Source organism: Danio rerio, chromosome 5 (genome assembly GCF_049306965.1).
Source record: "Danio rerio strain Tuebingen ecotype United States chromosome 5, GRCz12tu, whole genome shotgun sequence".
NCBI classification, from domain to species: domain Eukaryota; kingdom Metazoa; phylum Chordata; class Actinopteri; order Cypriniformes; family Danionidae; genus Danio; species Danio rerio.
The window spans coordinates 2,823,060-2,847,500 of NC_133180.1; the positions used below are offsets into that span (position 1 = coordinate 2,823,060).

Genomic DNA, 24,441 nt, shown 5'->3' on the forward strand with positions numbered 1-24,441 from the left:
GCTACGTGTGTTTGTGGAGGAACATTATTAAATCCACTGGCTTTAGCGCAGTCTCTCACTCATGGTGCGTCCAGCAGAACTGAACACCCTTTACTGCAGCTACAGGTCGAGATGCAGAGTTCTGATCCGGCTGATTTTGCAAGTTTTTGGTAGGATTGTTTGTTCATCTTCTACCAGTCAGGAACATCAATTTAATTTTCCATGACAGCAGTTTCACTTTAGCGAATGGCCTCTTCTTTTTACCTGTCAGCTTGCGGTTTAAGGCTCTACCGTAATACGCAGTGTATGAGCGACCGCGAAATACCTGCGGCTGGAATAACCGCTCCTTCTGAACTAGTGACTGACTTGACCGCCGTCAAAATTCTCTTTTTTTACTACTTCGTCATCATTTGTTTCACCTTTGCAGGGATGGATTTTAATGCAGGGATTTGGATTTTTTCAGGTCTCGCCGGGTTCGGGCAAAGATCTTTAGCTTTAATGCAGACCTCTCATTCATATTAACCACGTCTCCCTTCTGTTCAGTCGAAACTGCCAAACTGCAGGACACTTTGAAGCGCGACACGTAACGTCACCTCTCCCCCTCCCTCTCCCCCTTCTCTCCCTCCCTCTCCCCCTTCCTCTCTCTCTCTCCTCCACACTGTCCCGTGATGACAACCACACATACGTTTTTGTAGGCATTAAATAAAGGATATTTAATATTTTATGACGGTATAACGGTATTGAAACTGACACCGTTGCTATTTTTAGATCCCGCGGTATACCATAATACCATAATACCGCCCAAGCCTAATGGATGGTGATCAGACAGTTCAGCAGTGTAATATAGGCAAGGCAAGGCAAGTTTATTTATATAGCACATTTCATACACAATGGCAATTCAAAGTGCTTTACATAAACAAGAATAAAAGAAACAAGTAAAATAAAAATAAAAACAAATAATAAAAATGCATAAAAACAAAACATGAAAACAGGTAAAATGTGATATAAAAGAATGAAGAAGAAGAGAAAAACATGATAGTGCAATCTGTTGGACGCAGCACAGTGCTCATACAGTAAAGGCTCAGCTACACAGATGTGTTTTCAGTCTTGATGTGAATGTGCCTAATGTTGGAGCACATCTGATCATTTCTGGAAGCTGATTCCAGCAGTGAGGAGCATAGTGGCTAAAAGCCGATTCGCCCTGCTTTGACTGAACTCTTGGAACTTCTAGTTTATATGATCCTAATGATCTGAGTGATCTGTTAGGTTTGTATTCAGTGAGCATATCTGTAATGTATTGAGCTTCTAGGCCATTTAGTGATTTATAGACCAGTAATAATACTTTAAAATCTATTCTGAATGTAACTGGCAGCCAGTGTAAAGACCTGAGGACAGGTGTGATGTGCTCTGATTTTCTGGTTCTGGTTAGAATTCTGGCTGCAGTGTTCTGGATGAGCTGCAACTGTCTGACTGTCTTTTTAGGAAGACCAATGAGAAGTCCATTACAGTAATCCACCCTGCTGCTGATAAAAGCATGAACAAGTTTCTCTAAATCTTCACTAGAAACAAAGCATCTGATTCTTGCTATGTTTTTGAGATGATAGTATGCTGATTTACTGACTGCTCTGACATGACTACTGAAACTCAGATCTGACTCCAGAGTCACACCAAGATTCTTGACCTTATTTTTTGTCGTTTGACCTTTAGTGCCAAGGTACGCATTTACCTTGAGAACCTCGTCTCTGTTCCCAAACGCAATGACTGAAGAAAGTTTTGGCACATCCAATTGTTAATTTCATCAATGCATTGGCAGAGGGTTTCAATGGGGCTGTAGTCATTAGGCAGTAAGGCTAAGTAGATCTGAGTGTCATCAGCATAGCTGTGGTAGGAGATTTGGTTCTTTCTCATTATTTGGCTTAGAGGGAGCATGTAAAGGTTGAACAGGAGAGGTGCCAGAATCGAGCCTTGTGGGACTCCACACGTCATGGGTGTCCACCTCGACCTATGGTCACCTATACTGACATGGTAACCTCTACCTTCTAGGTAAGATCTAAACCATTTGAGGACCGTGCCAGATAGCCCAACCCAGTTTTCCAGCCTATCCAGAAGTATGCTGTGATCGACAGTGTCAAATGCAGCACTGAGATCCAACAATACCAGCACTGTTATTTTACCTGAATCTGTGTTTAGACGTATATCATTGATTATCTTTATAAGAGCGCTCTCTGTACTGTGATGTGCTCTGAACCCCGATTGAAAATTGTCTAAACACCCCCTGAAGTTTAAGAACTTGTTAACCTGGTTAAAAACAACTTTTTCAATGATTTTGCCAATGAAAGGGAGATTTGAGATTGGCCTGTAATTGCTCAATAGGGTGTTATCCAGGTTGCTCTTCTTCAAGAGGGGTTTAACAACTGCAGTTCTAAGTGAGGTTGGAAAAATCCCTGATAGAAGTGAAGCATTTACCACTTTTAGATATATATACACTGTTAGACATTTCAAAGGGTTTTTACAGTAACTTACTGGCAACACTGTTGCCAGTAAGTTACTGTATTTTAGATTTACAGTATACAACTGTAAATCCGTTTACAGCATGTTACCGTAGTGGTTGAAAATGGTTAACTACTGTAAAAACCTAAGTTAACAGTTAGTTACTGTAAACCTTTTAATTTTGTCCTAAATATTTTATAATATAATTTTATTAATATCATTTTAATACTATAGACCTAAAAAAGACACAATTACAAAATATTAACAAAATAAACACTCTTTATTTAAAACATTGGAGATGCTTAAAACAAGCTTAAAAATGTGTAAAAACATTACATTTCAATCATTCAAAATATTTTATTTTAAGAAAAAAAACATTGAAAATGACAAAGCACATTAACATACATGTACAAAACTAATTTAAGTGTCTGACCTGCATATTGTTGAGAAAAAAAACCCCAATTGTACTAAGTACTACTGACATTAAACCAGACACAATTACAAAATATTCCATTCTTTAAAACATTAATAATGCTTAAAGCATTTAAGGAAAATGTGTGAAAATTACATTAAGCAATAAAATCAACACATTAAAAATAAATAAATCACACAAAGAACTAGAACATACATGTACAAAAAAAATTTAAACTTCTGAATTGCATATTGTTGGAAAAATAAATATTTGTAACTATTAGCCGACTCAGAAACAACCCAACTTTAAAATATTACTAAATCTGGTATCAAATGCTCAACAAGGTCTGAATTCACATGTTCAAATGCAATTCATCTTTATTTCTATTGCACTTTTACAATGTAGATCAATGATGTCAAAGCAGCTTAACATAGAAGTTCTTGTAAATTGAAGCTGCTTCAGTCCAGTTTTCAGAATTGAAGCAGTAAATGTCTCTGCTGAAAGTCCAAACACATAAGAGCAAATCCACCGATCCACCAATCGTAGCCAAGCGATCCAGTGGCGACAGTGGCATGGAAGAAACTTCACCAACTGACGAAAGTGTAGAATAAAATCCCTTGAGAGATACCAGGCTCAGTTGGGCACGACCAGTTCTCCTCTAGCCAAACTTGTGCAAGGCCGCAGTCTAGGCACCGGAGGCTTGAAAGTTCACCAGCGGGTGGTCAGGCTGGCCCATTGGATCAATGCGGAAACTCATTGATAATGTGTGTCTTTTAGGATTCACTCCTCCATGACCACCACAGCATCTGGTCAGGATTTGGCCCAGTCCAGGATTATGAAGAACTCTGGATAAGGACAAACAGACTAACATAAGCATAGAAGAAGCTTGTTTAAAAAAATAAATCATATACTGGTTAATTATTTTGAAGCATGGCAGCTAGGTTGGGGTAGTTTTCAGCTGGTACTGAGCAACTGGCTCCTGCTCATAACCTGCTCACTACCATGTTTAAAAGAGAACTAACCAGAATGTCCTGTTTATTTTTTTCCCTAACTAGGTTTTACAAAAACATTGTAGCATTTGTGATGGGTTGATTCACTGCAGGACAGATTAGACTATTTGTTTTATGTATTCCTAATAAACTAAAACAGACTGAATACTGATAAAACTATTGAGAGTGTCTCACCTAATCCAAGTTCTCAGTTAGCTGGTGAAAGAAGGATAACACACTGTTGTTCATGGTTGTCATTCTCTTCACTACTTCTCCTGCCTTCTTCTGGCTCACTCTGGTTGTTGCTGTGCATTTTGTTTCATCCTCTGGAATTATTTATACAAACATTTTTATTATTTTATTTATTACAAAATATTTAGGCAACATGAAATGGGGAAAAAGACATTTAATACAAAGATTTTTTATTTAGCTAGCAACTAAACATGTGACACATTTTGTATTAAAAGTAACGTTACTATATTGAGAAACAAATAGATGTACAATACTTACTGTTGTATGAGGTCCAGTTTGCACAGGCAGGCTCCCAGTATTCTATATTGAGACCATAAAAAAGCCAAAAATACAGATAAGAATACCATGCTACAATCCACAACCTCCACACAACTTTTTTTTTATTTGTTTACCTTGGTTGCTTACTGGTCTTGCTTATTTTTTAAGCATAAGGCTGTGCTGATCAAGATGTTCCTTCGAAATGCTGTTTGTTTCTACAGACAAAACCTGGTGCTGTGCCAGTGCCATATCTAAACAGAAAAAAATATAATGGTAACAATTATGTTAAAGCAAATGTCAAGAGTTGTGATAAAAATATAATTAGCAAACAATAAATAGCAAAAAGGTGGTTATTAGCATAATGCATAGAGGTAAAATTGGTTTTATATTAGCAGATAATAATTTAATTTCATAAAAGTATTATTTGCAAACTCTAAATAGCGAAATCATTTTAGCAGCTAATGACTATCAAAGTACAACATGCTCACGGTCAAATAAACAGTTTTAATGTTGATTTCAAGTCATACTGGCATGCTAATTCTGATCGAATAATTAAAGTAACATGGTAAACAGTATAGAGTCTTCTAAATGAACGAATGTGCGAATATAAAACCAACTTTACCTCTATGCATATTGTATAGATTTACGTTAACGTTCTTATAGGTTACGTCGCGATGTTATTTTCTCAAGCTAACGTTATAAGTTACTCTAATATATATAGTATAAATCAATATAAGTTAAACGTTGCACGTTAAAATGAGTTTGAGTCCAATTCAGTATAAACTTAGCTCAGTTTAGCTAACAGTTAACATTACCATTTTAAGATCGCTTCAGCCAATGTTGCCGAGCAAACATATGCTAATAGAGGTGCTCAAATCAATGTCGAGTGTTGTCAGCACAGACAGACGCGCTTTTACCTGGATTATTTGATGGTCTTTCACTCATATTCTTCTGGGGGAAAACACTCTCTGCCGGACCGTTGTCTCGTGCTAAGTGTCCTCCAAAACTGTCTGCATACCTCTGGTTCCCTCCTAAACCAAAACCCGCTGCAACACCGGTTCCTATGTAAATAAATAAAAAGATATGACGAGAACAATGGCTAATAATCATAAACAGTCTTATTTAAAGTAATAGTAGTGTTAATGTAATAAATTAAATAAAGGTAACATCTTAATAGATGATATATTTCTCAAATGGGCGAAATAACGCCAAGCCAGAGAAAATAATAATAGCCAACTTTATACTTTACTTTGTTCTATTCTCGTCCACAAAACATTCTGTAAAATGAAACACTGCCTCAGCTTACCAGAGTAAAGTTTGTTAAATCCAGTATGTTCTTCAGGCACGCTAATAAATTGTCTTCCAGAATTGCTCCAGGGTCCTCAGGCAAAATGTGGTGCAGAGTAGTCGAATCGCCGCAAGGTGGCATTGAAGCATTTGTGGAAAATACAGTATAATACACGAATTTTTACAAATACAGTACATCACTGTATATGTTGTTCAACGTCACACTAAATTCCCATAATGCAACGGTAAATACAGTTATTTACTGTAAAAGGAATTTGCAGTATTACACTGGGTGAAATACAGTAAATAACTGTGTAATTTACAGAAATGTCTAACAGTGTGTATATATATATATATATATATATATATATATATATATATATATATATATTTATATATATATATATATATATATATATATATATATATATATATATATATACATACAGTATAATACGCTTTACTATAGTATGGATGGTGATCAGACAGCTCCACAGTGTAATATATACAGTATAATACGCTTTACTATAGTATAATGGTGATCAGACAGCTCCACAGTGTAATATATACAGTATAATACACTTTACTATAGTATGATGGTGATCAGACAGCTCAGCAGTGTAATATATACAGTATAATACACTTTACTATAGTATGATGGTGATCAGACAGCTCCACAGTGTAATATATACAGTATAATACACTTTACTATAGTATGATGGTGATCAGACAGCTCAGCAGTGTAATATATACAGTATAATACACTTTACTATAGTATAATAATGATCAGACAGCTCCACAGTGTAATATATACAGTATAATACACTTTACTATAGTATGATGGTGATCAGACAGCTCAGCAGTGTAATATATACAGTATAATACACTTTACTATAGTATGATGGTGATCAGACAGCTCCACAGTGTAATATATACAGTATAATACGCTTTACTATAGTATAATGGTGATCAGACAGCTCCACAGTGTAATATATACAGTATAATACACTTTACTATAGTATGATGGTGATCAGACAGCTCAGCAGTGTAATATATACAGTATAATACACTTTACTATAGTATAATAATGATCAGACAGCTCCACAGTGTAATATATACAGTATAATACACTTTACTATAGTATGATGGTGATCAGACAGCTCAGCAGTGTAATATATACAGTATAATACACTTTACTATAGTATAATAATGATCAGACAGCTCCACAGTGTAATATATACAGTATAATACACTTTACTATAGTATGATGGTGATCAGACAGCTCAGCAGTGTAATATATACAGTATAATACACTTTACTATAGTATAATAATGATCAGACAGCTCCACAGTGTAATATATACAGTATAATACACTTTACTATAGTATGGATGGTGATCAGACAGCTCCACAGTGTAATATATACAGTATAATACACTTTACTATAGTATAATGGTGATCAGACAGCTCCAGTGTAATATATACAGTATAATACACTTTACTATAGTATAATAATGATCAGACAGCTCCACAGTGTAATATATACAGTATAATACACTTTACTATAGTATGATGGTGATCAGACAGCTCAGCAGTGTAATATATACAGTATAATACACTTTACTATAGTATAATAATGATCAGACAGCTCCACAGTGTAATATATACAGTATAATACACTTTACTATAGTATGGATGGTGATCAGACAGCTCCACAGTGTAATATATACAGTATAATACACTTTACTATAGTATAATGGTGATCAGACAGCTCCACAGTGTAATATATACAGTATAATACACTTTACTATAGTATAATAATGATCAGACAGCTCCACAGTGTAATATATACAGTATAATACACTTTACTATAGTATGATGGTGATCAGACAGCTCCACAGTGTAATATATACAGTATAATACACTTTACTATAGTATAATAATGATCAGACAGCTCCACAGTGTAATATATACAGTATAATACACTTTACTATAGTATGATGGTGATCAGACAGCTCAGCAGTGTAATATATACAGTATAATACACTTTACTATAGTATGATGGTGATCAGACAGCTCAGCAGTGTAATATATACAGTATAATACACTTTACTATAGTATGATGGTGATCAGACAGCTCAGCAGTGTAATATATACAGTATAATACACTTTACTATAGTATAATAATGATCAGACAGCTCAGCAGTGTAATATATACAGTATAATACACTTTACTATAGTATAATAATGATAAGACAGCTCCACAGTGTAATATATACAGTATAATACACTTTACTATAGTATGATGGTGATCAGACAGCTCCACAGTGTAATATATACAGTATAATACACTTTACTATAGTATAATAATGATCAGACAGCTCCACAGTGTAATATATACAGTATAATACACTTTACTATAGTATAATGGTGATCAGACAGCTCAGCAGTGTAATATATACAGTATAATACACTTTACTATAGTATGATGGTGATCAGACAGCTCCACAGTGTAATATATACAGTATAATACACTTTACTATAGTATAATGGTGATCAGACAGCTCCACAGTGTAATATATACAGTATAATACACTTTACTATAGTATGATGGTGATCAGACAGCTCAGCAGTGTAATATATACAGTATAATACACTTTACTATAGTATAATAATGATCAGACAGCTCCACAGTGTAATATATACAGTATAATACACTTTACTATAGTATGGATGGTGATCAGACAGCTCCACAGTGTAATATATACAGTATAATACACTTTACTATAGTATAATAATGATCAGACAGCTCCACAGTGTAACATATACTGTATAACACACTTTACTATAGTATAATAATGATCAGACAGCTCAGCAGTGTAATATATACAGTATAATACACTTTACTATACACTGTTAAACCTTACCAGGCTTTTTTACAGTAGAACACTGGCAACACTGTTGCCAGCCACTCACTGTAAAAGTTTGGTTACAGTAAGTAACTGGCAACAGTGTTGCCAGTTAATTACTGAAACTGAACCATTACAGTGAGTGGCTGGCAACAGTGTTGCCAGTTGTTTACTGTAACCGAACCATTGCAGTGAGTAGCTGGCAACAGTGTTGCCAGTTAATTACTGTAATAGAGCAGTAGTGGTAACTAACTGGAAACTGTGTACAGTTAATTACTGTACTGTAGTGTTACAACTCACAGCATTATACTGCATACACAATAGTATGTCAAGGTGTTACTAAAATTAATTAGTATTCTTACCTGTTATTAATTCTTTAAATTAATTAAGTTGTAAATTCTGACAAATTTATTTTATTGTTTTGGCAGCAAACAAATATAAAACAGAAAATGTATAACAAAATTAAGAAATCAGCAGATATAAATATCATCTTACATATTACTGAGAGCCACAGGTCTGCACAGCAAGGCTGCAGTCAAACTAACGTTTAAGCATGCAAAATTCTGTCATATGGCTCTGCGAAAAGGAGTGGGATTAAACAAAATATTTAGAGATTGAAAAAGCAAGCAACTGGTCCATAATTTTTGTTCAGAGAGGTCATGGTTTGATCTTTGATTAGTCTCAAGCAATCACATGATGTGATTTCGCAGTTCAGAGTTCTCCAAGCTTGAACTTTCCAATGCTGCAAACTGTAAAATTTGCCGCATGAGCATGCATTCCAGGTCTGCAGCATTCACGTGCGTATGAATGGAAGTATATAGGGAGAAAAGTGCAGTGTGACCGGGACTTTAAGCTGTAACTCTAATTAAACACACCTGATAAAACTAATTATGGCTCGTTAGAAATCTACAGGTAATGTTGAAGCAGGGTGGGAACTAAACTCTGCAGCCCTGCAGTTCTCCAGTAACTTGGAGTTTGACCCCCATGGTATATAGCAGGGGTGCTTAATCCTGTTCCTGGAGATCTACCTTCCTGCAGATTTCAGTTGCTACCCATATCAAACACACCTGCCTGTAATTATCACGTGGTGTTCAGGTCCTAATTAATTGGTTTAGGTGTGTTTGATATGGGTAGCAACTGAAATCTGCAGGAAGGTAGATCTCCAGGAACAGGATTAAGCACCCCTGGTATATAGCATACTTTTAAAGCAACTGCTAACATTTATCACAATCACATATCCAATAAATAAACACACACACACACACACACGCACGCGCACACACACACACACACACACACACACACACACACACACACACACACAAAGTGCTGCAGTGGAATGTGTTACTCTCTCCTCAATGCTGACCATGCAAAAAAAAAAAAAAAAAAAACTGAACAGCAAAAAACACAAAATAATTATTTTAAATTTTAAAGTTTTAAATAATTAAAAGCTCTGTCAAATCTCAAAAAATTTAAAATAATTATATAAAACAAAAATAAAGTTGGCAACACCGAAAAACCAAAGGATCCAATCTTTTATTGTTATAATTATTATTTTTTTACTTTAAAAATCTCATGACAACAAACTTTTATATTGTTTCTAATATAAATTCATAGGTGGAAACACTGCTCTGATATCTGAAATAGCAACAAACTCACAACCTGGGACCTGACAGTAGAGCTTTTGTGTGTGGATGGTTATGTGTATCATGTTTTTGTGATTCCCTGTGATGATTTCTGTTCACATGTTACCTTACTAAGGTGATAGAATTTAATGGTTTTTATGTGCATAAAAGCTGCTTATTTGCCAGAAAGATACATGAAACTGTTAGCATCTGTATATGGCAGTATGCAATGTCCAATAAATAAATATACTTAAATAAAAGTAATGTAAGAAGTTATATGAGGAGAGGCTAACAATGTAGCTTTCAACACATTTTAAGATAACTACAATATAACTTAAAACACAGCCTTATTTTAGAAACCCTCAACATTCATTTGAACACATTTTACTTACTCATTGTAGATTCTTATTTAAAGCCTAAAACATATCAGACTACATCTGAATTGATGGACAGAGAACAGAGCACACAGCAGTAAACAAATCAAACACCTGGCTCCCTTAAAGGGGCAGCATTTTCTGAAAACATTTTCTCAAACTTTTTTGTTAAGAATAAGACAGCCTATGTGAGTGTCTGGTGATGCCTAAATCATTGTTTTCTGCCTTTAAAATGCACGTCTTTATGATTAGCAACATAAAGCATCAGAGTAGATAGGACAGTTCTGGTTGTACAGTAATTTGCCTTTATTGTCACAGTTACTACCTGCAATGTGTACGTAAAGTAAGTTACTGTAATTTATCATTTGCACTACACAATTTAATACAAAGTCTGCTCCTTTTACAGTAAAATACTGTTTCTTTTCATTACAGCTAAACACTGGCTATTTTATAGTTATTTACTGCATAATCTACGGTAAGGGTTAACAGTGTAGTATAATAATGATCAGACAGCTCAGCAGTGTAATATATACAGTATAATACACTTTACTATAGTATGATGGTGATCAGACAGCTCCACAGTGTAATATATACAGTATAATACACTTTACTATAGTATAATAATGATCAGACAGCTCCACAGTGTAATATATAAAGTATAATACACTTTACTATAGTATGATGGTGATCAGACAGCTCAGCAGTGTAATATATACAGTATAATACACTTTACTATAGTATGATGGTGATCAGACAGCTCCACAGTGTAATATATACAGTATAATACACTTTACTATAGTATAATGGTGATCAGACAGCTCCACAGTGTAATATATACAGTATAATACACTTTACTATATGGATGGATGGTGATCAGACAGCTCCACAGTGTAATATATACAGTATAATACACTTTACTATAGTATGATGGTGATCAGACAGCTCCACAGTGTAACATATACTGTATAACACACTTTACTATAGTATGGATGGTGATCAGACAGCTCAGCAGTGTAATATATACAGTATAATACACTTTACTATAGTATAATGGTGATCAGACAGCTCCACAGTGTAATATATACAGTATAATACACTTTACTATAGTATGATGGTGATCAGACAGCTCCACAGTGTAATATATACAGTATAATACACTTTACTATAGTATGGATGGTGATCAGACAGCTCCACAGTGTAACATATACTGTATAACACACTTTACTATAGTATGGATGGTGATCAGACAGCTCCACAGTGTAATATATACAGTATAATACACTTTACTGTAGTATGATGGTGATCAGACAGCTCAGCAGTGTAATATATACAGTATAATACACTTTACTATAGTATAATGGTGATCAGACAGCTCAGCAGTGTAATATATACAGTATAATACACTTTACTATAGTATGGATGGTGATCAGACAGCTCCACAGTGTAATATATACAGTATAATACACTTTACTATAGTATGGATGGTGATCAGACAGCTCCACAGTGTAATATATACAGTATAATACACTTTACTATAGTATGATGGTGATCAGACAGCTCAGCAGTGTAATATATACAGTATAATACGCTTTACTATAGTATAATGGTGATCAGACAGCTCCACAGTGTAATATATACAGTATAATACACTTTACTATAGTATGATGGTGATCAGACAGCTCCACAGTGTAATATATACAGTATAATACACTTTACTATAGTATAATGGTGATCAGACAGCTCCACAGTGTAATATATACAGTATAATACACTTTACTATAGTATAATGGTGATCAGACAGCTCCACAGTGTAATATATACAGTATAATACGCTTTACTATAGTATAATGGTGATCAGACAGCTCAGCAGTGTAATATATACAGTATAATACACTTTACTATAGTATAATAATGATCAGACAGCTCCACAGTGTAATATATACAGTATAATACACTTTACTATAGTATGATGGTGATCAGACAGCTCCACAGTGTAATATATACAGTATAATACACTTTACTATAGTATGATGGTGATCAGACAGCTCAGCAGTGTAATATATACAGTATAATACACTTTACTATAGTATAATAATGATCAGACAGCTCCACAGTGTAATATATACAGTCTAATACACTTTACTATAGTATGGATGGTGATCAGACAGCTCCACAGTGTAATATATACAGTATAATACACTTTACTATAGTATAATTGTGATCAGACAGCTCCAGTGTAATATATACAGTATAATACACTTTACTATAGTATAATAATGATCAGACAGCTCCACAGTGTAATATATACAGTATAATACACTTTACTATAGTATGGATGGTGATCAGACAGCTCCACAGTGTAATATATACAGTATAATACACTTTACTATAGTATGATGGTGATCAGACAGCTCCACAGTGTAATATATACAGTATAATACACTTTACTATAGTATAATGGTGATCAGACAGCTCCACAGTGTAATATATACAGTATAATACACTTTACTATATGGATGGATGGTGATCAGACAGCTCCACAGTGTAATATATACAGTATAATACACTTTACTATAGTATGATGGTGATCAGACAGCTCCACAGTGTAACATATACTGTATAACACACTTTACTATAGTATGGATGGTGATCAGACAGCTCAGCAGTGTAATATATACAGTATAATACACTTTACTATAGTATAATGGTGATCAGACAGCTCCACAGTGTAATATATACAGTATAATACACTTTACTATAGTATGATGGTGATCAGACAGCTCCACAGTGTAATATATACAGTATAATACACTTTACTATAGTATGGATGGTGATCAGACAGCTCCACAGTGTAACATATACTGTATAACACACTTTACTATAGTATGGATGGTGATCAGACAGCTCCACAGTGTAATATATACAGTATAATACACTTTACTGTAGTATGATGGTGATCAGACAGCTCAGCAGTGTAATATATACAGTATAATACACTTTACTATAGTATAATGGTGATCAGACAGCTCAGCAGTGTAATATATACAGTATAATACACTTTACTATAGTATGGATGGTGATCAGACAGCTCCACAGTGTAATATATACAGTATAATACACTTTACTATAGTATGGATGGTGATCAGACAGCTCCACAGTGTAATATATACAGTATAATACACTTTACTATAGTATGATGGTGATCAGACAGCTCAGCAGTGTAATATATACAGTATAATACGCTTTACTATAGTATAATGGTGATCAGACAGCTCCACAGTGTAATATATACAGTATAATACACTTTACTATAGTATGATGGTGATCAGACAGCTCCACAGTGTAATATATACAGTATAATACACTTTACTATAGTATAATGGTGATCAGACAGCTCCACAGTGTAATATATACAGTATAATACACTTTACTATAGTATAATGGTGATCAGACAGCTCCACAGTGTAATATATACAGTATAATACGCTTTACTATAGTATAATGGTGATCAGACAGCTCAGCAGTGTAATATATACAGTATAATACACTTTACTATAGTATAATAATGATCAGACAGCTCCACAGTGTAATATATACAGTATAATACACTTTACTATAGTATGATGGTGATCAGACAGCTCCACAGTGTAATATATACAGTATAATACACTTTACTATAGTATGATGGTGATCAGACAGCTCAGCAGTGTAATATATACAGTATAATACACTTTACTATAGTATAATAATGATCAGACAGCTCCACAGTGTAATATATACAGTATAATACACTTTACTATAGTATGGATGGTGATCAGACAGCTCCACAGTGTAATATATACAGTATAATACACTTTACTATAGTATAATTGTGATCAGACAGCTCCAGTGTAATATATACAGTATAATACACTTTACTATAGTATAATAATGATCAGACAGCTCCACAGTGTAATATATACAGTATAATACACTTTACTATAGTATGGATGGTGATCAGACAGCTCCACAGTGTAATATATACAGTATAATACACTTTACTATATGGATGGATGGTGATCAGACAGCTCCACAGTGTAATATATACAGTATAATACACTTTACTATAGTATGATGGTGATCAGACAGCTCCACAGTGTAACATATACTGTATAACACACTTTACTATAGTATGGATGGTGATCAGACAGCTCAGCAGTGTAATATATACAGTATAATACACTTTACTATAGTATAATGGTGATCAGACAGCTCCACAGTGTAATATATACAGTATAATACACTTTACTATAGTATAATAATGATCAGACAGCTCCACAGTGTAATATATACAGTCTAATACACTTTACTATAGTATGGATGGTGATCAGACAGCTCCACAGTGTAATATATACAGTCTAATACACTTTACTATAGTATGGATGGTGATCAGACAGCTCCACAGTGTAATATATACAGTATAATACACTTTACTATAGTATAATGGTGATCAGACAGCTCCAGTGTAATATATACAGTATAATACACTTTACTATAGTATAATAATGATCAGACAGCTCCACAGTGTAATATATACAGTATAATACACTTTACTATAGTATAATGGTGATCAGACAGCTCCACAGTGTAATATATACAGTATAATACACTTTACTATATGGATGGATGGTGATCAGACAGCTCCACAGTGTAATATATACAGTATAATACACTTTACTATAGTATGATGGTGATCAGACAGCTCCACAGTGTAACATATACTGTATAACACACTTTACTATAGTATGGATGGTGATCAGACAGCTCAGCAGTGTAATATATACAGTATAATACACTTTACTATAGTATAATGGTGATCAGACAGCTCCACAGTGTAATATATACAGTATAATACACTTTACTATAGTATGATGGTGATCAGACAGCTCCACAGTGTAATATATACAGTATAATACACTTTACTATAGTATGGATGGTGATCAGACAGCTCCACAGTGTAACATATACTGTATAACACACTTTACTATAGTATGGATGGTGATCAGACAGCTCCAAAGTGTAATATATACAGTATAATACACTTTACTGTAGTATGATGGTGATCAGACAGCTCAGCAGTGTAATATATACAGTATAATACACTTTGCTATAGTATAATGGTGATCAGACAGCTCAGCAGTGTAATATATACAGTATAATACACTTTACTATAGTATGGATGGTGATCAGACAGCTCCACAGTGTAATATATACAGTATAATACACTTTACTATAGTATGGATGGTGATCAGACAGCTCCACAGTGTAATATATACAGTATAATACACTTTACTATAGTATGATGGTGATCAGACAGCTCAGCAGTGTAATATATACAGTATAATACGCTTTACTATAGTATAATGGTGATCAGACAGCTCCACAGTGTAATATATACAGTATAATACACTTTACTATAGTATGATGGTGATCAGACAGCTCCACAGTGTAATATATACAGTATAATACACTTTACTATAGTATAATGGTGATCAGACAGCTCCACAGTGTAATATATACAGTATAATACACTTTACTATAGTATAATGGTGATCAGACAGCTCCACAGTGTAATATATACAGTATAATATGCTTTACTATAGTATAATGGTGATCAGACAGCTCCACAGTGTAATATATACAGTATAATACGCTTTACTATAGTATAATGGTGATCAGACAGCTCCACAGTGTAATATATACAGTATAATACACTTTACTATAGTATGATGGTGATCAGACAGCTCAGCAGTGTAATATATACAGTATAATACACTTTACTATAGTATAATAATGATCAGACAGCTCCACAGTGTAATATATACAGTATAATACACTTTACTATAGTATGATGGTGATCAGACAGCTCAGCAGTGTAATATATACAGTATAATACACTTTACTATAGTATAATAATGATCAGACAGCTCCACAGTGTAATATATACAGTATAATACACTTTACTATAGTATGATGGTGATCAGACAGCTCCACAGTGTAATATATACAGTATAATACACTTTACTATAGTATGATGGTGATCAGACAGCTCAGCAGTGTAATATATACAGTATAATACACTTTACTATAGTATAATAATGATCAGACAGCTCCACAGTGTAATATATACAGTATAATACACTTTACTATAGTATGATGGTGATCAGACAGCTCAGCAGTGTAATATATACAGTATAATACACTTTACTATAGTATAATAATGATCAGACAGCTCCACAGTGTAATATATACAGTATAATACACTTTACTATAGTATGGATGGTGATCAGACAGCTCCACAGTGTAATATATACAGTATAATACACTTTACTATAGTATGGATGGTGATCAGACAGCTCCACAGTGTAATATATACAGTATAATACACTTTACTATAGTATGATGGTGATCAGACAGCTCAGCAGTGTAATATATACAGTATAATACACTTTACTATAGTATAATAATGATCAGACAGCTCCACAGTGTAATATATACAGTATAATACACTTTACTATAGTATGATGGTGATCAGACAGCTCCACAGTGTAATATATAGAGTATAATACACTTTACTATAGTATGATGGTGATCAGACAGCTCAGCAGTGTAATATATACAGTATAATACACTTTACTATAGTATGATGGTGATCAGACAGCTCCACAGTGTAATATATACAGTATAATACACTTTACTATAGTATAATAATGATCAGACAGCTCCACAGTGTAATATATACAGTATAATACACTTTACTATAGTATGATGGTGATCAGACAGCTCCACAGTGTAATATATACAGTATAATACACTTTACTATAGTATAATAATGATCAGACAGCTCCACAGTGTAATATATACAGTATAATACACTTTACTATAGTATGATGTTGATCAGACAGCTCCACAGTGTAATATATACAGTATAATACACTTTACTATAGTATGATGGTGATCAGACAGCTCAGCAGTGTAATATATACAGTATAATACACTTTACTATAGTATGATGGTGATCAGACAGCTCCACAGTGTAATATATACAGTATAATACACTTTACTATAGTATGATGGTGATCAGACAGCTCAGCAGTGTAATATATACAGTATAATACACTTTACTATAGTATGATGGTGATCAGACAGCTCCACAGTGTAATATATACAGTATAATACACTTTACTATAGTATAATAATGATCAGACAGCTCCACAGTGTAATATATACAGTATAATACACTTTACTATAGTATGATGGTGATCAGACAGCTCCACAGTGTAATATATACAGTATAATACACTTTACTATAGTATAATAATGATCAGACAGCTCCACAGTGTAATATATACAGTATAATACACTTTACTATAGTATGATGTTGATCAGACAGCTCCACAGTGTAATATATACAGTATAATACACTTTACTATAGTATAATAATGATCAGACAGCTCCACAGTGTAATATATACAGTATAATACACTTTACTATAGTATGATGGTGATCAGACAGCTCCACAGTGTAATATATACAGTATAATACACTTTACTATAGTATGATGGTGATCAGACAGCTCAGCAGTGTAATATATACAGTATAATACACTTTACTATAGTATGATGGTGATCAGACAGCTCCACAGTGTAATATATACAGTATAATACACTTTACTATAGTATAATAATGATCAGACAGCTCCACAGTGTAATATATACAGTATAATACACTTTACTATAGTATGATGGTGATCAGACAGCTCAGCAGTGTAATATATACAGTATAATACACTTTACTATAGTATGATGGTGATCAGACAGCTCCACAGTGTAATATATACAGTATAATACACTTTACTATAGTATGATGGTGATCAGACAGCTCAGCAGTGTAATATATACAGTATAATACACTTTACTATAGTATAATGGTGATCAGACAGCTCCACAGTGTAATATATACAGTATAATACACTTTACTATAGTATGATGGTGATCAGACAGCTCAGCAGTGTCATATATACAGTATAATACACTTTACTATGGTATGGATGGTGATCAGACAGCTCCACAGTGTAATATATACAGTATAATACACTTTACTATAGTATGGATGGTGATCAGACAGCTCCACAGTGTAATATATACAGTATAATACACTTTACTATAGTATAGATGGTGATCAGAACAAACCACTGTTATACAGTAACTTGCCTAATTACCCTAACTTTACCCTAATTAACCTAGTTTAAGCCTTTAAATGTCACTTTAAGCTGTATAGAAGTGTCTTGAAGAATATCAAGTCTAATATTATTTACTGTCATCATGGCAACGATAAAATAAATCTGTTATTAGAGATGAGTTATTAAAACTATTATGATTAGAAATGTGTTGGAAAAATCTGCTCTCCGTTAAACAGAAATTGGGGAGAAAATAAATAGGGGGGCGAATAATTCAGGGGGCTAATAATTCTGACTTCAGCTGTATATGTTGTGTTGTTTCAGGTGAGACAGGCTCCGGTAAAACCACTCAGATCCCGCAGTACCTGTATGAGGCGGGCATCGGCCGGCAGGGCATCATCGCCATCACTCAGCCCCGCCGGGTCGCTGCCATATCACTGGCCGGTCGAGTGGCTGAAGAGAAGAAAGTGCAGCTGGGGAAACTGGTGTGTTTATTACTCATTACACTAGCGCTGAATGATGCTGGAAACACTGACATTTCAATAGGCTTATGACTGTTTCAAATTCTCTTGTAGTTAAACGATGAAGCTTTTATTATAGTATACGGTATTTAAACACAGCTACAAAAATAAGTTACTTTAAACAGGACCTATTACGCTCCATTCACACGAGGCGTCAGCTTCGACGCTTCCTAGTCACGTTGAATGGGTGACATCAGGCATTGCCGAACTGTATTGTGGATCCGTTTGTGCCGCTTCAGAGGCGTTGCTCGCTGCAGAAGTCGGGATTGCTCAACTTTTCAAGCAGCTATGGAAGCGTCAGCCAATCAGATCGCTGTATGCAAATACATCAGCTGGACAGTGGCCTATTGCTGACTGAATTTCATTGGCTGATGCTGCTATGATGATTGCGTCAGCCCCAACTTCAGACATGCCTTCAGTCAAGCGTTGACGCTGAAGCCCCGAGTGAATGGGGCGTTATGTTCATTTTAACAAGTCTTTGATATTCCTAGAGTGTGTAGTGAAGTTTCAGCTCAAGATAAGACATGAATTTTGTTTTTATCTCTCCGAAACTGACCCTTTTAGGTTTTGATCCTAATTTTGGTGTTTTGGTGACTGTCGCTTTAAATTCAAATGAGATTGTTCTCTTTTTAAAAGGGGGCGGAGCTAAAAATACTTGCGTGTCAGCATAGTGGCAGATTCGAAAACAAGACTAACGTCCTATGCCAATGAGGGAGAGATGGGCACTAGTGGGCGGGGCTTTCCCCCTCTGATGACACATACAAATTGTCAATCAAAGTGTTTCTGCAGACTGTCTTCATCAAGTCTGATTATAAACAATACAATTAATACATTTCTACCATTAAAGCTGATTGTATTCACACACTGTTGACACACAAGTGTGTTTAAACCCCTTATATTAGTGATTTTTGCACAATAGGTCCCCTTTAATGCTGTGTTCACACCAGACGCGGAACGCGCGGATAAATCGTGATATTCGCGCGTAAATAGCCGCGTGAACATTTGAGTTTACTCGCTTCATTCGCGTGTCAAACCCCGCTTCATTCGTCGTGAAATCCGCTTCATTCGTGTTTCAAATTCACTTCAGAACAGACGCGGATTCGCGTGATGGGCAGGGCCTCTGTCTGCCCGGTGACTGTAGCTTCGTTGCTAAATGGCTAACATGATTTTGTGAAGAAAATATCAGTGTTTATGTGCTTTATGAAGGCTGAAAAACAGCATCGATACGTTTAGGGTCGTGTCTGAGTCCACTACATGCCTTCAGAGGTTCATCCAGCTGTGTGAGCTCATAAACTCCTCCAGAACTGAACCTGGATGACGGAGGCTTTCAGCGGTGCTTCTGACTGAGCCCAGCCCAGTTTGATGACTTGTTGTCGGTGTCGCCTGGACGATTTCCCCCGGGACACCATCAACAGGTTCTACGTCACAATCACGCCCCTACAAGAGCAAGCCTCTGATTGGTTAACGCGGCGAAACGCACGTTATAAGCGCGTCAAACGCGCAAAATGCTCAATTCGCCCCCCCGCCATTCGCGCATATCGCGCTATTTGCGCATATCGCGCTATTCGCACGAATATTTGAATTGAATTAACATGTAAATCACTTGCGCTTGACACGCGTTTCGCATCTGGTGTGAACGCAGCATCACTGGTATATTAATGTGTATTGCTTATTGTATATACATGTTCAGAGTAACAAATATTTCAATTACAAAAGGATTATAAACACTTAAAATACTATAAAGTCTCATTAGCGAATGTTAGTTAATGCATTAAAATTATTAGTAAGAAAAAAAAAACTGCTTTATCACAGTTACTTTGTTAATATTAGTCAATCTTTGAACCATTAAGATAATTAACTAATTGTGTCTCAGTTTCAATGGTGCCAGTAGTGAAAATCTTGGGCTGTGGACAATGTGAAACATGTATTGTTCTCTGATTACTCCACCTTCACTGTCTTTCCCACATCTGAGAGAGTTACGGTGTGGAGAAGCCCCAAAGAAGCACTCAGACTGCTGATGCCCAGAGTGAAGCATGGGGGTGGATCAGTGATGGTTTGGGCTCAGTATCATGTAATGTAATGTAATGTGTATTTATATAGCGCATTTATTGTGTATGGCCATACACCCAAAGCACTTTACAATCATGAGGGGGGTCTCTCCACACCACCACCAGTGTGCAGCATCCACTTGGATGATGCGACAGCAGCCACAGGACAACGGCGCCAGTGCTTCACCACACACCAGCTATTAGTGGAGTGGAGAGACAGTGATAGAGCCAAATTGGTGGAAGGGGATGATTGGGAGGTCATGATCACAAGGGCCGATAGAGGGACTTTGGCCAGGACACCGGGGTTACACTCTACTCTTTTCGAGACCACAGAGAGTCAGGACCTCGATTTAACATTAACTATATTATAAACCTACAGCATATCGAATTTGTTTTGACTTGTAGCTCATGGCCCTAAAATAAAAATAACCTGAAAACAAGTTATTAAAATTTAAATAACTAAAAAATTAAATTTATTATAAATTAATAAATAAAATGACCGGTAGGCCTAGTAACCTAATGGTTTATGATGGTTTACGAATGACAAGCAGACAATATCACGAAAAAAAACACACTTATGATAGCCTAAGATAAATCTTTATTTTCACATTTAAAATGATGAAAAAAGTTTTATAGCCTATTGAGTTGTGTTATCCGTGCCAAACAAATTTTCACTTTAATAACTGTGAATTTAGGCATCTTTTTAAAGTATTTTTCTGGCTACACTAATGCCTTAAAATGTAACGAAGTAATTGTTTTAAATGACAATAGATTAACATTTAGCTTTTCCCTAACACTGATGTTGGTTGGATAACAGGCTACGTAAAGCGTAATGACTCGGTAAAGCTGATTTTACTATATTTATTTACCGGTTATACTAATAGTCTGATCGTGGGTCAGCTTGCATGTGTGGGCATAATTTGACATCTTTACCTAAACTTTAAACATTCATATGCCTGCTATTTGAAATAAAAGTGAAATAAATAAGGAGAATAACATGAATTAAAGCACATGTTTGGCACTGAAGCCATGATCCGTCTGCATTAAGCGGTATCGTTGCATTACCATCATTAATAAAATCAGTAATAGTGAAACTGTGCATATTAATATTACTATTAAAACTTAGATCAGTAACAAAGTAAAGTAATAATAAATGTGAATAAATAGCCTAAATGAAAGGAAGAGAGACCAAAATCAGCCACCAGGTCTAGTGCCCCCCTATGGATTTAAAATGCCCCTTCAGTTCTGATATCCTGGCGCCGGGCCTGCTTGAAAGAAAACGCCCACTGACAGTGTAGTGTTCCCTTCACTTTTACTGGGGCATTAGGACTCACACAGACTACATGTCTCAATAACACCACTTCCAGTGTTGGACACACTACTGACCAGGCTCAGCCCTGCTTAGCTTCAGTGAGTAACCAGTCTTGGGCTGCAGGATGATATGGCTGTGGATATCATGGCATTCCCTAGGCCCAATACTGGTGCTTGATGGGTGCTGGGTAACTGCCAAGGATGACTGAACCATTCAGGAGGACCATTGAGCACCCAGTGGGTCAAACATTATATCCTGAAGGTGGTGGCGTGTATCAGGATGACAATGCAGCAAAACACACAGCAAGACTGGTGACAGAGTGATTTTATGAACATGAACATCTCCCATGGCCTGCACAGTACTCAGAACCAAACATTATTAAGCACTTTGGGGTGTTTTGGAGGAGCGAATCAGGAAAGGTTTTCCTCCAGCAGCATCATGTAGTGACCTGAACACTATTCTGAAGAAGAATCCCTCTGGCCGCTGTGCAGGACTGGTGTCTGTCATTCCCAAGACCATCTCATGTTGTATTGGGGAGGCCCTACACCAGGGGTGTCCAAACTCATTCCTGGAGGGCCGGTGTCCTGCAGATTTTAGCTCCATGTTGCTTCAACACACCTGTGAGGATGTTTCTAGAAAGCCTAGTAAGAGCTTGATTAGCTAGCCCAGGTGTGTCTGATTGGGGTTGGAGCTAAATTTAGCTGGACACCGGTCTTTCAGGACCGAGTTTGAGCCCCCCCTGCCCTACACCATACTAATGAATTATTATTGTAGTCTATAACCAGACGTTTTAGTCTCATTGTCCATTCATTGTTCATTGTTTTATTTTTCATGTTATACAAACCAAATCTGAAACCCCGCTACTCGGTCTGCATCATCTGAATGATTCATGAGTGTTTCTGGTTTTAGGTGGGCTACACGGTGCGCTTCGAGGATGTCACATCACCAGAGACCAAGCTGAAGTTCATGACGGACGGGATGCTGCTGCGCGAGGCCATTGGAGATCCACTGTTACTGCGGTATACTGTGGTGATCCTGGACGAGGCTCACGAGAGAACTGTACACACTGATGTGCTGTTCGGGGTGGTGAAGGCCGCGCAGCGCAGACGCTTAGAGCAGAATAGAATACCACTCAAGGTGATAAACCAGCACTGCATTACGTTTTAAATATGCACAATAAATATAAGTAGATGGTCAATTTATTGACAGGATATATGCATGTATGTATGTATGTATGTATGTATGTATGTATGTATGTATGTATGTATGCATGTATGTATGTATGTTTGTATGTATGTATGTATGTATGTATGCATGTATGTATGTTTGTATGTATGTATGTATGTACTTGTGTATGTATGTATGCATGTATGTATGTATGTATGTACTTATGTATGCATGTATGTATGTATGTATGTACTTATGTATGCATGTATGTATGTATGTATGTATGTATGTATGTATGTATGTATGTATGTATGTATGTACTTGTGTATGTATGTATGCATGTATGTATGTATGTATGTACTTATGTATGTATGTATGTATGTATGTATGTACTTATGTATGCATGTATGTATGTATGTATGTATGTATGTATGTATGTATGTATGTATGCATGTATGTATGTATGTATGTACTTATGTATGTATGTATGCATGCATGCATGTATGTATGTATGTATGTATGTATGCATGTATGTATGTATGTATGCATGTATGTATGTATGTATGTATGCATGTAAGCATGTATGTATGTATGCATCTAT

At 35.5% G+C, this 24,441-nt stretch overlaps 2 protein-coding genes and 1 long non-coding RNA gene across 18 annotated transcripts in view; 1 reads left to right on the forward strand and 2 right to left on the reverse strand.

The window, feature by feature from the left end:
* gusb (glucuronidase, beta) overlaps positions 1–24,441 on the reverse strand; it is a 273,136-nt gene that overhangs the window by 104,847 nt on the left and 143,848 nt on the right. The gene's annotated exons all lie outside the window — the stretch shown is intronic.
* dhx33 (DEAH (Asp-Glu-Ala-His) box polypeptide 33) overlaps positions 1–24,441 on the forward strand; it is a 47,249-nt gene that overhangs the window by 2,884 nt on the left and 19,924 nt on the right. For all 13 annotated transcript variants that reach the window (XR_012406122.1, XR_012406118.1, XR_012406123.1 and 10 more), the window contains 2 exon segments: positions 19,117–19,277; positions 23,583–23,810. Coding sequence is in view for 1 of the 13 variants with exons in the window: in NM_001100057.2 (NP_001093527.3) it covers positions 19,117–19,277; positions 23,583–23,810 (389 nt within the window). In the remaining 12 variants the exon portion in view is untranslated.
* Positions 3,210–5,862, reverse strand: LOC141385848 (uncharacterized). 4 transcript variants are annotated; one of them, XR_012406949.1, is made up of 6 exons: positions 5,687–5,862; positions 5,298–5,441; positions 4,515–4,631; positions 4,381–4,422; positions 4,110–4,196; positions 3,210–3,726 (listed from the first exon to the last, which is right to left on the reverse strand). It is a non-coding gene; the product is annotated as an uncharacterized lncRNA (long non-coding RNA). The 4 variants fall into 4 exon arrangements; XR_012406951.1 differs by having other exon boundaries at positions 3,210–3,745; positions 4,066–4,196; positions 5,298–5,853; XR_012406950.1 differs by having other exon boundaries at positions 4,066–4,196; positions 5,298–5,842.